This window comes from Narcine bancroftii, chromosome 5 (genome assembly GCF_036971445.1).
Source record: "Narcine bancroftii isolate sNarBan1 chromosome 5, sNarBan1.hap1, whole genome shotgun sequence".
NCBI lineage: Eukaryota > Metazoa > Chordata > Chondrichthyes > Torpediniformes > Narcinidae > Narcine > Narcine bancroftii.
In genome coordinates, this window is record NC_091473.1 from 75,565,792 (window position 1) to 75,582,555 (window position 16,764).

The 16,764-nt window shown below is 41.7% G+C and overlaps 2 protein-coding genes across 11 annotated transcripts in view; one reads left to right on the forward strand and one right to left on the reverse strand.

Moving 5' to 3' along the window:
- Window positions 1-16,764, forward strand: part of LOC138763549 (complement factor H-like) — a 613,078-nt gene that overhangs the window by 584,711 nt on the left and 11,603 nt on the right. The window lies entirely within an intron of this gene.
- Window positions 1-16,764, reverse strand: part of dennd1b (DENN/MADD domain containing 1B) — a 399,979-nt gene that overhangs the window by 48,339 nt on the left and 334,876 nt on the right. For all 10 annotated transcript variants that reach the window (XM_069937870.1, XM_069937871.1, XM_069937862.1 and 7 more), the window contains 3 exons: window positions 9,609-9,699; window positions 7,242-7,282; window positions 1,643-1,711 (listed from right to left, as the gene is read on the reverse strand). In XM_069937870.1, the coding sequence (XP_069793971.1) occupies window positions 1,643-1,711; window positions 7,242-7,282; window positions 9,609-9,699 (201 nt within the window). The remainder of the gene's footprint in view (window positions 1-1,642; window positions 1,712-7,241; window positions 7,283-9,608; window positions 9,700-16,764) is intronic.

Below are 16,764 nucleotides of genomic sequence, written 5' to 3' on the forward strand. Positions count from 1 at the left end.
CAAACCCAGTTTCCATTGAGCTAATCATCATTCACCAGCAGGTCAACTATTTCTACCCCAGGAGATCACAGAAGGAGATCCAAGACCAAAGCATCTTTATCAGCTTCACCAATGCCTTTCCTTCCATCAGAAGAGCTGATGTTTGCAAAATCAAGGAAGGAAAGTCATTAATGAAAACCGGGTATGTCCAATATCCTATTGAACATCAGAAAATGACGCAGACTATGTCCGTTTGAACCAAGATAAGGGTGCTCACGAGTGGACTGACAACCTTCTTTGTGACTGCTTGTAACATCTGCACCTCAATGTGGTAGAAACTGAACATGACCAAGAAGCAAAAGTCTGATTACCATTACTTGACCTTCATCAAAAATGTAGGGTGTCTGAAGGTTAATTGAGCATCATGGCTTTCAACGGCTAGAAATAGCATCTTCCATGTTGTAAATAAATTTAATTTAAAATTTGTATGAACAATACTGAGCCCCTCCCATCCTGGAGGAATGATTGACCAAAACAATTCAACTCATCATAAATGCACTGTGGTTGGTTATCCAGGGTGAGTGATTTATATCCTGACTTCTCAACAACAGGGCACCATCTGGAAGGTATAGGTCAGTAGTGTGATGGAGTACTCGCCACTCGCCAAAATAAAACAGCTCCCAACAAGTTTCAAGAAACATTACCCAGAAAGAACTAAACATTTGCTTGCCACTTTCTTTATCACCATAAACATTCACTGCCTTCACTGAAGGTGCACAGTGGGCCTGCAATGTGTTTCATTGCTCCCCAAACCTGCAGCCTCAAACATAAAAAAGCACAAGAGCTTCAGGCTCATGGGAATTGCGCCACATGCAGTTTCCTCATCCTATCCTGACTTGATAGAATATCATTTGCAGCAAAGCTGGGTCTAAGACATGGAAATTCCTACTGTGTGGCATAAAAGGTATACCTTCACCAGGAGGACAGCAGCAGTTCGAGATATGAGCCTGACACAATCATCTTGAGTCCAATTAGGGATGGGCAAGAAATGCAAGCCTTACCTCCAAACCTAATATCCTGTAAAGGAGTGACACTAATTGTACGGGCCACCACATTGTTCACACTTGTGGCATCGAGTCATCAAGTATTTTTTAATGCGAGGGCTAAAATTACACAAGCTTCTGAAACGCTTTATGCTGTATAATGGAAGGTTATTTATTTTTATATAAATGAGTAATTGGAATTATGAATCGCAAATGCACTTCCAAAATCCAACGTCATTTTGATCACAGCTTACATTTCAATTTTCAATGAAGCACAAAGAAGAAAACATGAGATCAAACAGTAGCAATTTGGAAACAGCAATCCAATGACATAATGGAAGCAACAATCATGGTACCTTCAGTTTTGGTCGGCACACAATATTGAACATAAAATGTCTGCTGTCCATACAGACACTTTAAACTTGGGGGTTGGGCAGGTTGACTTTCAAATTGAGCCACATGAGAAAAAAGAGTGATCACAGAGCAGTCATCATTTAAAGTTAAAGATTATTTAATTTTTAAGCAGGAATTGAATCAAAATGATACACCACAAAATCCAACTGTTCCACTTTGTAAGTAGTATGTTTATATCATCATTCTTTGCAACTGAAGGGACTTACATATTTGTATGCTGTTTTCATGGCAGGGTTTGCTTTCGTCATTACTGTATTTATTAGAGCTCCACCTTTCTGCAAAGAAAAATAATTCTAGTGATTCCAATTAAAAAATTTAAATGATTCTCTAAAAGTAATCTGCAGTTACAATCATAAAACATTTTACAAAAGTAAAACATTGCTTTGTTCACCAATCAATAGTTTTTTGATTTCTTAAGAAAACTCACATGGATGTCATGCAACAGATTTTTTTGCTTTGCCTTTACTTTGATATTTGTCACCTAATCTACAGCTTTCTTTTGCAAAATTGTTCATATACAGTACTTTTTTTTTGGATTATTTCCCTGACTTTGTTGTGGGTCAGACATAAACCAACTCCCATATCACTATTCAGACTGATGTAAAAATTCCTGATTTTTAAACTAAATCTGTTGCAACAATCTCTTAATCAAGATCATCAAAGCTGATGAATCAGTCATTGGCTTCAGTGAATATTTTGGCCCCTATTAACTGACTTCCATCCAATCAGGTTTCTCAGGATGAAATTTAAAACGATTTAATGCTTATAAACATCAGCACCATTCTTAAAGAAAATAATTTTTATCACCTATCAACAATACATTTGGTAGGGCAAGGCCAAAATTTTCTTATTTCAGCCAACAAGGTACAGATTTGGTTGCTATCAATTCAACACATGGATATTCAGGTTGTAGAGCTGAAGGTAGTACTGATGAGGGTGGATTTGCAGTACAATGCAGTTTATCGGAACTGGAAAGCCTTTAGTATTTTCACAGATGTGGACATGCCTCAAAATACACGAAACATGACCAAACCAAAAATAAACTGTTTGCAGTTCTGGTCGCCCAGCTACAGGAAAGATCTCAATAAAGTGGAAGGAGTACAGAGAAGATCCAACAGAATTCACCACAAGTTCAAACCCAGCAATAAACTGAGAAGGCAAATTCAATAGCAACATTTGGAATGCCAATGCAATAAAAATGCACACCAGGAACTGAAAATTAATATGGAAGTCACGTGAGCAACACTGTGGAGAATGTATGCACACCATATGCCCCTCATTGGCAGTAAAGTTTTATGCAGAGAGGACAAAACATCAAGGTTAGGCTAGTTGAGAAGGGAGCAGCAGGTGGTTTTGCTACCACATAACTCAAGCAATCCAGGTTCGATGCTGACTGCAGAATTTGCACATTCTCTTTGTGCCTCTGCTTGTTTCCCCTGGGAGTGGTGGGGGGGGGGGGGGGGGGTGTCTCACTTAACCTCTCATACCCCAAAAACAATGACATTATTGTCATGAACAATATACATATGCAAAGAAATTCTTACCTGCTGCATCTGAGCAGTACTTTGTAAAAATCACAATAGTTCATATAATTGAATTGAAGCGATAATAAATATAAAAGAAAGACATAATAAATTTTCACTGTCAACCTTGTCCAAAAATAAGTGAATTGCAATCGTGTTGGCAGTCCTTTTGTGGTATAGATGCAGTCCATAATTAGTGTAATAAGCAGAAGTTCAAGAGCTGGAAAGCTGTTGGAAAGAGTTCATCTGCTCGAAGATAGCAGCAAGAAGAGGTGGTGACCTGGGAGATGGGAGTACTTCATGACAGTGTCTCACATCGATGTTTTTTTTAAATGAATGGAGGTCAGAGCTTGCGATGGATCAGGGTAGGTTTGCAACTTTCTGCAGCCTTTTGATTTCCAAACCAGGCTGCGGTGCAATCAGTCAGCATAATTTCTACTGTGAATCTATGAAGGAGTATTTCACAACATATCAAATCACTTCAAACACATGAAAAAATAGAGATACTAGTGGGCATTCTTCATGGGTGCCTCAAGTAAGAATGAGGAGTCAGTGTACAGAGATGAGGTGCAGTTGCTAATGGACTGGTGCAGAGCAACAACCTGTATCTGAATGTTAATAAAACACAAGAGATGGTTGTCAACTTCAGGGGGTCCATGCTCCGCTGACCATTGACAGCTCGATCATTGAGGTCGTCAAGAGTATCAAGTTCCTTGGAGTGCACTTGGTAGAGAATCTCACTTGGTCCCTTAATAGCAGTGCCGCTATTCCTGCGAAGGCTGAGGCAAGTTCATCTCCCACTTGCTATCCTCATTACATTCTGCAGAGGATGTATTGAGAGCATCCTGTGCAACTGCTTCACCGCCTGGTTTGGAAGCTGGTCCATCTCAGACCGCAAGACCCTGCAGAGAATAGTGAAGTCAGCAGAAAAGATCATCTTCCTCCCATGAAGGACATCTACAGCTCTCAATGCAGGTGAAAGGTAATAAACATTGTGAAGGACTCCACACACCCCTCAAACTGTTCTCGCTTCCGCCGGTAGGAGGTACCATAGGACTCAGGCCCCTTACGTCCAGATTGGGCAACAGTTTATTTCCACCAAGTCATCCCAGAACATATGTGGATAGTGTACCGTGGACCTTTATTGTATGTTTCTTAATATTTTAATATTTCAATGTGTTTAACTTCTTTTCTAACCGATATTTATGTAAATATACACCATGGTCCTGGAGAAACACTGTCTTGTCTTTACTGTGCGAGCATAGTATGAACGATAAATAAAGGTGACTTAATTTGACGATACTGTCTCCAGAAGAAGTCTTATCTTCCAAAAATCAAAAATTAGCTCCTTGGTCATCGTGATGTTTATGATTCAAGATCACTTTAAATTTTTAAAATTTAGAAATACAGCACAGTTACAGGCCATCTCAACCCACAAGTCTGTGCCACCCAATTTACATCCAATTAACCTATACCCCCAGTACATTTTGAATGGTGGGAGGAAACCAGAGCCCCCAGGAAAAACCCATGCAGATACAGAGAGAAGGTACAAACTCTTTACAGATGACTTAGGATTCGAATCCAGGTCCTAATCACTGGCACTGTAAAGGTGTTGCACTTATAGCTACACCAACTGTGCCTATGCAAAATTGCCTCTGGTTGAAACGTGATCAATGGCCAGCTCAGCTCAATTAATACTATGCAAAATTGCCTCTGCCTGCTGGAAGCCAGACAAAGTGTTGCTGCGAGTGTGTCCTTTTCAATAAGAGAGAGAGAAGCAAAAGAAAGCCCTTTCAGAGTCACTGAGTGTCCATTGTTATGGGCCCAGAGGACCCCAAAACCCAGCAGCAATAGATATTCACCAAAACAAATGGTGACAATGGTTACAAAAGTTGCTTTTAATTATCTTTAAACATGAAAACAGAATCATACTTTAACTTATCACTATTAACTTAACTAACCTAACCCCCTTCTAATTCTAAGCGCATGTGCATGTAATGTGTGTGTAAGTTCAGAAAAGTTCTTTGATTCACAGTCCAATCTCACTTCTCATTCCTCCAGGTTTACTGGATGCAGGCAATTTTTTTTACTGTGCACAGAATTGAACATTTATGAAGTTCACCAGGGTTTTGTGCTTGAAAGATAAATGGTTACTGCTCAGGAAGGTTCTTGTCAGTTTTCAGAGAGAGATTTGTTGTTCCTGGACACAAACTGATCCCTGTTAATCAGCCACGTCAGTGTCTTGCTGAAGAAACTTGCCCCATCCAGGTTTTCTAGATGATAACCTCTTTCTTTCAGGACACCACAGAGTTCCTTTTTGTTTCTCTTATTTCAAGTGAAACATGAGGCAGCCAGTCCTCTCCTCTTGTATGGACCTCAAGGGCTTTGACCAGGCTGAACTAAGCACTGTCTGCAAAATGGGGTTTTGTATAAGCTTACCAGTTTGTCCTGTTCCAGTCCCAGCTGCTGCTGAACTGTAGCACTGCAGAATTGATCTCTCTCTCTCTCTCTCTCTCTGCTTGCAAAAACCACATCCATTCTTAGAACAGCAAGCAGTATTCCCAGACAGCCTGTAGCTCCAAACTCCTCCTCTGATCTCTTTCATCTGTTGCTTTTCAAAACAACAATCCATTAGTGAAGTCTCTTGGGCACGCCCCAAAGTTTTTGCAAAGGCCCCCAGGAGCCACCCTGTTTGGCTTGAGCAGAGCTCCAGTATTTTAAATGAGATCTGTTTTGAAAAGTTTGTATGTGTCCTATACTAAAAAAAAATCTGCCCTAATTTATCTCCCAAAAACATATCTATATTCAATACAAACACCCCATGATTCATCTCCATTGCAGCTGCAGCCTTTGCAATCACACAGGCTCCTGTTTAATACATCAGCAACCGAGGTACAGATCCAAACCTCCCTCATGATCAGAAAGCCTTCAGAGTCCAAGGCTCTTTGGGTGTCCTTCTTGCCCTCAGCACCCTCTTGAATCTCAGTTCTGGTACTTGGTGGTTATCAGCCAATCTCCAACAGCCTGTAGCCCATGTGTGTCTCCCGACCGCAAGTTGACCACAGCTTGGGTGGGATCTTCAGTGGCTGAGCCCCTCACTGGTCTGCTGCTGTGGTCACCGTTTTGTAGGATCATCTCCTCTGCTTTGCCTTCTCAATGGAGAGCATTCTCCCTGTTATGGTGCCCTGTGCAAGTCTGCTGCTCCTTGGAGTTTGCAACCCCTCGTAATTGCTGCTGATCAGAGGTGCCGTAATCTTGGGCACAGACCCTGCAGCTGCAGCTTTTAAAATAAAACAGTATCAGCTCCTTAAACAGGCCATCAGCATTAGGACAAGGCGGTTGAACCTTTAGGAGCTGTGCTGTATCTCCTCTCATCACAGCAGCGGCAAAGCTACTGTTACAGCAGCTCTAGCACCACCTCTAATTTTTCATTGGGAGTAATACTGATGTTCTGGTGTCATTCAATTATATTCTTGATCTCCATTATTTTTTCTGATTCATCATTTCCAGCAGCTTGACCAACAACGGTGGTTTATCAGCAAATTTTTATATTGAGTTGGAGCTGAATTTGTCTTCACAGTCGTGTGTGTACGTGGAATAGGACAGGGATGTAAACATGCAGCCTTGGGGTGTCCATGCCCTTCCAGTGCAAAGGGATGAATCTTTTGTCATAGGTTCTGCTGGTATCAATAATAACACCCTGACACAGCTGTTTCTGTGGTCTAGGTAATCTAATGCAGAATGGTGAGCCAGTGAGGAGACATCTACCATAAATCTACAGTGATGGTAGGCAAACTGGGGAGGGTCCAGGTCCTCTCTACGAGGAGTTTATCTGCTCCATAACCAACCTCTCATTACAATTGACTTCGATGTCACCAGCCAATAGACATACAGGTTTGATATGTTGTTGGTTATTCTAAATGACAGGGAATGAAGGGAGAGAGAAAGAACAAGTTACAGAGAAGGCATGAATGGGAATGCTCTTGGGTTTGTTTTCAACTTGAAGAGTCAAAGGTTCTCCTCTGCAATCATGCGGAATTATGATCTGAGGAAAAAGAAATGAGAACCCAAAAATAAAAGACCCATGAAATGACATGTGGCACAATTCCTTTCAATTGTTTAACCATTATTGGTGTGGCAAGATTATTCCAGTGCAGCACAGTACGAGCAACAGCCCACACAAAGGTACAACATTTCCAGCAAGGCTTCACCATAGATAGGCAGAGAGAGCAAAGGCAAATGTCAACTTTGCAGAGAAAGCATTAGGCATATTTAGTCTCACCTTGACTGTGCACATCCATTGCTGATAAGCCTTCGAACTTCCTGCGAATTAAAAAATCTACAATTACAGATATTAACACATTGCAACAGTTGAGAGAACATTAACCAAGACTAATACCAAGAATGGGCAGAGTCTTTTAAGTGTGATTAGGATCTGTTGTAGTTCAAATGAGTTGGAAGGCAACTTGATTGCAACAAAGATCCTGACATGTTTTTCAGTGTCATCATGGAAAGATTGTTTCCTCTTGTGGGAATATTAACTGGAGGTCACAGTTTAGACTCCCATTTTAAATAAAGACAAGGCAATTTTTTTTTTCTCAGGTGTTTGGAACTTTCTTCCAAGAGGAAGCAGGTTTGATCACTTTTGAGGCAGAGATGGATGAATTCTTAACATGCAAAGAGTGAAAGATTGCATGTGGTGTCAGGACTGAGGAGTTGAGTTCACAATCGGATTAGCCTGGCTTTATTAAATGACAGAGCAGGATTTAGGGGCTGAATAACTCCTGCTCCCTGTTCAAACACTCATAGCTCATACTCTTGTTAAAACTGAAAATACAGAAAGAATATTTCATTTGGTGAAGCAGAGAAAAACACAAATAAGGCACAGATTTTTAACAGTACAGAAAATGTGTATATTTTTTGAATGAGATGGTATTCGTTTTACTTTTCAAACATTAAATCATATAGTTTTGAAAATCAGATAGGTAATTAAAAATAATTTTGATTAAGACCAAAATCTCTTTCCTTTCTCCATTACACAGATTTAATATTCAAGTGTTATAACATTACTCTGTCCACACTTATGGAACACTGTACTCATCTCTTGTTGCCTCCTGAATAACAGAACAAAACTGAGCAACTAAATCAAAATTGGAATGTGCTTGTGCAAAAATAATAATCAAATCACATGAAGTAATATCAAGGAGAATAATCACTGGTTGAAACGTGATCAATGGCCAGCTCAGACATAGCCCAAGAACAAGCCCAAAAGAAAGATGGGTGGATCTGTGACATTTCAAAGGTGCCAATCTCAAGGGGAAAAAAAAGTTGGAGCTTTGAGACAATATGAACAACTGTTATGACCTAGCAGCAATAGAAATTCACCAAGACAATGGTATCTTCAAAACAAGATTAAAAAAAAATTAATAACTATTAATGATATAAAATCTTTCTTAACTCTAAACTTAACTTCCAGTATGCACAAATATACATGTGTGAATGTAGCAAAACTCAAACCATTACAGTTTAGAGATAATTCTGAAAAGATTATTTTAAAGTTAAGTCTCAGAAAATTGTGCATTGTAACTCAGTCTTTAAAACTGCCTTTCAAAAGTTCTCAAACTCACAAATTCTTTGTAGATTTGTTTTCAGAAAAATGTTTCTTCATACAAATGATTTTCCACAAATTCCCTCTTTTGCATGGAAGTTTCAGAATCTCTGTTTCACATGATGATTTCACAAACCCAGTCAAGGGTTAAATGAAGTGACCTTTACAAATGGACACAGTAGAACTGCCTTCTTTTTACAAAGAGACAGTAAAGTGGCTTTTCTTCATTGCCACTGATTTTGAGTATCTCCCATGATGAAGTGAACACCACAACAGGATCTACTCTTGAGAATGTCTCTGTTGTTCTGAATTCAGATGAAACTGGTACAACATTAAGTATGTCGCACTAAAGTGTCTTTAATCACATGACATGATATCACTGCTGATTTTGTTTTCCCTTCAACAAATTAATGAGCCAATGCCTCCGATCTGTCTGGACAGGTCATTGAAGCAAAAGCCTGTTTGTTTGAACAGATTATACAGATTTTGAACAGATGTGTGTGTTCTGAGTGTGTGAAGTTCCAACTTCTCCAAATGTTAAAAGAGATGCTTCCGGGCTATCTGCTCAGACCAACCAGCAGAATGGCTGTCTGTACACAGGTGCTTCTGAGCAATCATCTATTGTTTCTGGACATTCAATAGCACAATTCACTTCTGTTTCTTAACTTTGAATGAAGAGACACTTTGTCTCTAGAAAACCTCTCTCATCTGTTAACACAAATGTGATATTTTTTCAAATGCACAAAAATAACTTTACTAAAAATAATATATTGTATAATTAAGGATTAATAATAATAAAATTCTGTAACACAACAAAGATAGAGTAAAACCTCTGGAATCCAGCACCTAAGAGGATTGGTAGATGCTAGATAAGTTAGTTTTTTTGGTTGATTGATTGGCAAACTAATGGCGAGGCATACCAATTTTAAACTTCTGTATTTTTTACCTATTTATTTTCCATTGTTTGAGATTTCCGGTTGCTTGAATTCTGGATAGCAGAGGTTTTACTCTATATACTTTCGATACCAGTTAGTACCTTACCTCCACTATAGCCTCCAGCAGTGATCTCATCTTCAAAAGCATCAGAAAATCCTTTCCCTGCATTTAACTTTTCCAACCTGCCATCAATAAACTAAGAGATAAAGGGTAAAATTCAGTATAGAAAATAACAAACATATCAAGGATATTAATCCAGATTAATTATTGTAGTTTAATTCATTTTTAAATGTAAAACCAAAAGCATACTCCATTGGTTTTTTTTTACACTGTATGTTTTCTAACAATATTCCACTTCAGCACATCACAAACACAAAGCAATTTCACACCCCATTTGCATCATCAAGGTTCACAGGACAACAGTGTACAATCATGGGGCGAGGGCTTGAAGAAGATTCTCCCCTTCGTCAATGTCCGCTAGCTTTTGCTTGCACACAAGAATTAATATCCTCGATGGTTGGGAAGGTTGGACAAGAAGGTTTTAGTCACCTGCTGGACATGCATATGGATATCTGCAAAAAACACACATCATCTCCATTTCTGGAGCATGAACAATTAAAAAAAAATCCATGTACCTTCCTGAGTTCAGAAGATGTAGATCTTGGTGAAACATCAGAGAGCTGGTACAAACCCAACATACTGTACACCCTGAAGAAAGCCCCCTTTGCCAGCTTTGTAGCTCAGGGATTCATCAAAAAATGTTCACAATTATCAAAGATTTTAATGTATTTGAGAATAAAACTTTAAAAGTTTACTGTGTAGAACCTTAAACATCCAAAAAAAACATCTTTTGAGTATGGCTCTCAAACCAAAAGAATTCAAAGTGCTTTCTTTAAAAAATACAAGTTAAATCCCATAGAAAATACAAACTGATATTGCGAAGTTATGAGAGGTTCAGATGAAATGTATGCTTTTTGATTTCAATGTTGAATCTTTAAAGCCAACTTCAGTGAAAAAATCTGTTTGTGCTGTCGCCTGCCTCATCAATCCCCAGCATGACCAACAAAGAGAACACTAGTCCAACTGACTTACTGGCAGGAAACTACTACCAGCTAGGCACTGCTTTTAATTTTAATTCCTTGGGTGATTAAATTCAAAATCTCAAAGCTATGAATTAGGTAACTAACTTTACATGTGATAACAAGGACATGTTAAAATGCAGCCTTACATCATGCTCATCTAATTTATAAAAATTTCAGATCTCATTGACGTGCGGAACTCCTGATGGTTTCAACCTATTTCAAGTTCAAATTTGTGACCATCTGTACAAATACAACTAGACCACAGGGTTTCTACAGACCACACTGCACACATATACACACACAATTCACAGCACTTAATGACCATGTCGCAGCCCGCAAACCAGGATACAAAATGGCCGATGAATGCAGTGACCACGCAGACCCCACGGAGGCCAATGACCTTCATCTCAGATGACCACCCACACAGCGGGAAACAGTGAACAATGGCGGGAACGCCACCCAGTCAGAGGTCAGCGCTGTTGTGAAGTCACTCCTGATGTCAGCAGCGAGGAGTGAAAATAAGCAGAGCTGGCAGTGCAACAAATCAGTCTTCGACTTGACTCCTCGTGTGTGTGTCTTCTTTCCACACTTTGCGGTAGCGCGCCTACTACATTGGTGACCACAGCAGCTGGACCCGAAGATGATGGAACAAGCAGCTCTCCAAGCGGTTTCATTAAAGTTGCCAACCTTCTGGCTGTTACAGCTACATGTGTGGTTCAAACAGGCTGAGGTCCAGTTCCACCTTTGAGAGATCAATGTCGATGACACACATTACTAATACGTAGTGAGCTTGCTCAACCACAAGACGGCAGCGAGGGTCATCAATTTCCCATGGTGGCCTCCGGAGTAAGGCAAATATGATGCCTCAAGAAGCTATTAACCCACACCTTCAGGCTCTCACAGAGTGAGTGCGCCACCCGAATGCTGCATTGGTCTGGGGGACAGCGCCCCATCCGGCCTTATGAGCGAAATGCTCACCCTTGCTGAGGGATACAGGCCTTGCATACTGTTTGAGTAGACTTTCCTGGAGCAGCAGCCCAAGGATATCTGACTCTTGCTCACCCAGGAAAGTTGCAGATCTGGCAGATGTGCTCTGGAGCGTGAAAAAAGAAAATGACACCTCGGTTGCTAGGTCCCGCACACAGCCGGAAACAAGGTCACAGCAAACAGAGAGGCAACTGAACCCCCCAACCCAACAGTATTGTTATTGTCATCAGCGATGGGGTGTGGGGGCCCGACGATGTCGCCCACCCTGTGCGGTTAAGAGAAATGATATGGCCAACTGTTATTGATAGCTGTGGCAGTTAGCCAATGTGACATCCTCCTCCACATGTGGGATTTTCTGTCAGGAAGGAGCTTCCTTGTGGACACTGGCACCAAAATAAATGCCCTCCCCCCCTCAGCCTATGACACCCCGAATGGCAAGCCGGCCCCAGCACTAACAGCAGAAAACAGCGCCACCATACGAACGTTCTCCACCCACACCATCCCTCTCTGCTTTGGCAGTAACTGGTTAATGTGGACATTCATGATTGTGCTGGTGGTGGAACCGCTCCTAGGAGCAGACGTTCTGTGAGCCCACTGCCTGCTGGTGGACCTTAAAGGGTGGTGTTTGTGCACACCAGGACATTTCAGACCACGCCCCTGGGGGGAAGCCAAGTTACCTGCCTCCCACCTCAACTCTGTTACACGATCTGCAATACATTCACGCGGATCCTAGTGGAGTTCCCTTCGATCATGGTACCACAGTTTTCCTCCGCTGAGCCAAAGCATGTGGGAAGGCACCAAATCCTCACCGAGGGCTCTCTGCTCCACGCAAAATTGTGTCGCCTTCCCCCCCACCCCCCCAAGAAACTCACCCTCACCAAAAGGGAGTTTAATAAAATGGAAAAGATGGGGATGGTGCAGTGTTCCGACAGCCCCTGCACATGGTACCGAAAGCAACAGGAGGGTAGAGGTCATGTGATGGTGATTATCGCCACCTCAATGACGCCACCACACTTAACAGGTACCCCATCCCCCATATCCAAGACTTTACTGCTAACTTAGAAGGGGCCTAGGTGTTTTCAAAAGTCAACCTCCTCTGAGGCTATCATCAGATCCCAGTCCATCCCGATGACATCTCCCACAAAACCGCCTTTTGGATTCTTTGAATTCCTGAAAATTCAGCCCAGACCTTCCAGAGGCTGATGGATGCAGTGGGTCGGGATCTTCCATTCATGTTTATCTATCTGGAAGATATTCTCATCACCAGCCACCACAACACAGAGCACGCGGCCCATCTAAGGCAACTGTGTGCCTGGCTGCAGGAATTTTGGCTGACTATAAATACTGCTAAATGCCTGTTTGGTTTGGAAACGATTGACATCCTGGGGCAATGGATCAACAGGCATGGAGTGAAACCCCTGCCAGTAAAGTTAGAGACCATTTAGTGTTTTGCCAAGCACTGCACATCCATATTGACATTGTAGGGCCGCTGCCGGTCTTCTATGGAGTGAGATATCTCCTGACCATGATTGACCACTCCATGAGTTGCAGAGGCAGTCGATTGCTGAGATTGTTGAGATTTGGAGTCCCGGAGCATATGACCTCAGACAGAGGTACACACTTTGGGACTCTGGGCGGCACTGGCCAAGTTGCTGGGAACCCAGCTCCACCATACCATGGCTTACCATCCTCAGGCCAACAGGTTGGTGGAGTGGTTCTACAGGTACCTAAAGGCAGCCTTAATGGCAGATGAGTTACCCTGGGTCCTCCTGGAAGAGGACTTCAACACTTCTGCAGCCAAGATGGTATATGGCACACCGTTTGTAATACCGGGAGAGTTCTTGGCCTCCATCAAGGATGTGGAGGACCCCACAGCCTCATTGACTAAACTGAGTGAAAAACTGGGCACTGTAGCACCTCTGCAGCTTCTGCCACATGACCAGGCCAAAGCCTGTACCCCAAAGACAGAGACCTGTGAGAATATTTTCGTGCGGAGGGGGCACACCAAACTCCTCTGCAACAGCCGTATGAGGGGCTGTATAAAGTAATTAGGCACAACGGGTCGACATGTGTGCTGGATATCGGTGGAAAGGAAGAGACCTTTACAATCAACCGCCTCAAACCAGCACAGGTGGACATTAGCCAAATGATCTCCCCGCAGCCTGTGTTGCAGAGGTAGGCCACCAAAATGGTGAACAGCGTTCTGATTGCCGGTTCTGGGGGCGGGGGGTTGGGTCTTGTAGCAGCCCGTTACACAAAATGGCTGATGAACATGGCAAACGTGCTGACCCCGCGGGGGCCAACGATCTTCGTCCCAGGTGACCCCCGCAAGGCAGGAAACAGCAAGCAATGGCGGGAACACTGTCCAGTCAGAGATTGGGACTGCCCTGACGTCACTCCCAATGTCAGCAGCGAGGAGAGAATATAAGCAGAGATTTCAGTGCAATAAATCAGTCTTCGACTCTGACTCCTCATGTGTGTGTGTGTGTGTGTGTGTGTGTGTGTGTGTGTGTGTGTCTTCTTTCCACACCACTGTAGCATGCACACTATAACCACATACATGCACAAATATACAATTTCAAATAAATAAATATAAATACTTTGGGATGATTTACTTAAATGCTGAATAGTGTTCATCAATGTCACAACCTGCGGAAAGAATCTGTTTCCCAGCCTGGCAGACGTGATTTTAATGCTCTTGATCTCCTTCAGTCTCTGGGTCAGAGATACTGTGTGCTGGACGGAAGTGGTCCCTAATAATTATTTGAGTGCACTCAAAGAAATGTAAACAAAACTCCTGGTAAAGGGGAAAGGGAAATCCCAAGGTTCTTCTCAGCCATTTTGATAATTCTTTGCATTGACTTCACAATTTAACAATAAACCTGATTTTTTTTTACTGTACACAACTTTCAAAATGATTCTCCGATTACCTCTTGTTTTACTTTAATGACAGGAATACCATTTTCAAAGATTAAGGCCAGAAAGTTGCTGCTGCTTTTAAATGACAGGTATTAGCATAATTGATGGACACGGTGAAATATATTTCTTTGACAATGGCAAAAAAAATTGATGAAATCTCCCAAATACCAAGGAACTCTGAAATAGGAACTAAATATTCAATGCATTGCTCAGACTACATGTAGAATTATTGCAGTCATTGATAACATACAGTTGACAGCACAGTTACTTGCTGATATGAAGCAAGCTAAATTTCTGCAAATCAAAACAATGGCAGAAGAAAATGGGAGACAGTTGATAGAAACCAGGCAGATATTCTATGACATTATTGGACAAAGTCTTATTTATTCAGAATGGGCCCTTTTCCAAGATGCAAGGCCCTGGTTCACGGTCAGATCAGCAGTATTTTACTGGATTTCATGTTGAGCAAAATAAGATAAAGACAACTGAGCTACCACAGAGCATAAATGCCTTTGAAGTGCTGGCTGTTATCACACCAAAAACTCAAGAAATTCTTCTGTCATAAGATAGCACATGATTCATTGTCATTCACCTCATATTACTGAATCACATCAGCTTGCAACAAGATGAATTATCGATGTCTAAACAGATGTACAACAGCTTATTCAGAACCAACAGGGCATACTTTCTTGTCAAAAAGGAGGTAAATACTCATTTGTTATTGCAATTCATAACCAGTTTGTCAATGTGCAAGAACTCAGATTTGAAGAGCATCTTTGTAGAAAGTGTTGACGGCCTCATAATGATTCCAAAACTCTGAGTGGAGATGATTAAATAATTCAAGAACATAAATAGGGAAGGTTCATGAATAGTTGTGAATTTTGTGGAGGGCATTTCTTTTCTTAAAAACGCAGATAATGAACAGATTTAACAAATGTGGTCAGCAATATTGCCACCATTGCTCTCTCCTCTCCACCCTGCCCCAACAATTCTTTTTAGCTACCACAAATTAGCTTCAAGACCCCGCAAGAATGGAATAATCTGCTCCTATTGTCAATAATTTTTCGATTATTCGTGTGATTTCACAGGAACTTTAAGGTTTCTCATTTTAATAAAAATTGTCAACACATGAGGGAAAAAGAAGGTAGACTTTGGGAAGAATATTGTGTTTGCTGACAGAACTCTGTTAAATGAAGAGTTGAGGATGTTGCCATTGTTCTCTTTGCACCAGGGAACATTTGCAGGAGAATTAATACTGATGAATTTTTTTCAACAGAGGAAATAAGAAGAAAGTCCTTGACATGGCAAAAGATGCAATGAGGATAAGGATATAAAGTGGTAAACTATGAACCAGGGTTACTTGACAAACAATTGCAGTGAGTTGTAACTTGTGGAAATAGTGGTCGAAGCAAGTTCAACAATAGCTTAAAAAATTTGTTTGGTTAAATAGTTTTTAGTGAGAAATAAAAAAACATAACAAGAATGTGAACAAAACCTCACACTCCACCAACAAGTTCTGCCAAATCCCAGTCTCCCTCTGCACACACCTACCACACTTCCCAAAGCAGTTCTCTCCATACACCCACCATTCTTCACAAGGCAGTGCTCCCTATACATCCACCATCCCTCCCAAAGCAATGCTCTCCACACATCCACCACCTTTCCTGAGGCATTGCTCGCCACACACCTACCATCCTTCCTAAGGCTGTGCTCTCCACACCCACCATCTTTCCCAAGACAGTGCTCTTCATACACCCACCATCCTTATCAAGAAAGTGCTCTCCACACACCCACCATCTTTCCCAAGACAGCGCTCTCCACACACCCACCATCCTTTCCAAGACAGCGCTCTCCACACACCCAACATCCTTCCCAAGACAGTTCTCTCCACAGACCCACCATCCTTCCTAAGACAGTGCTCTCCACACACCCATCATCCTTCCCAAGACAGCACTCTCCACACACCCATCATCGATCCCAAGGCAGCGCTCTCCACACACCCATCATCGTTCCCAAGGCAGTGCTCTCCACTCACCCATTATTCTTTCTAAGATGTGCTCTCAACATACCCTCCACCCTTCCCAAGGTGGTGCTCTCCACACACCCACCAACCTTCTCAAGACAGCATTCTTCATACACCCAACACCCTTCCAAAGATAGTCCTTGTGCTGCACTTGAAAAACATCCAAACAAAATTCACGTAATTCTTTCAAGAATTTCTCCCTCAAACACTTATACAATTTCCCCTTAAATGCTATTTTCCTCAACTGCTC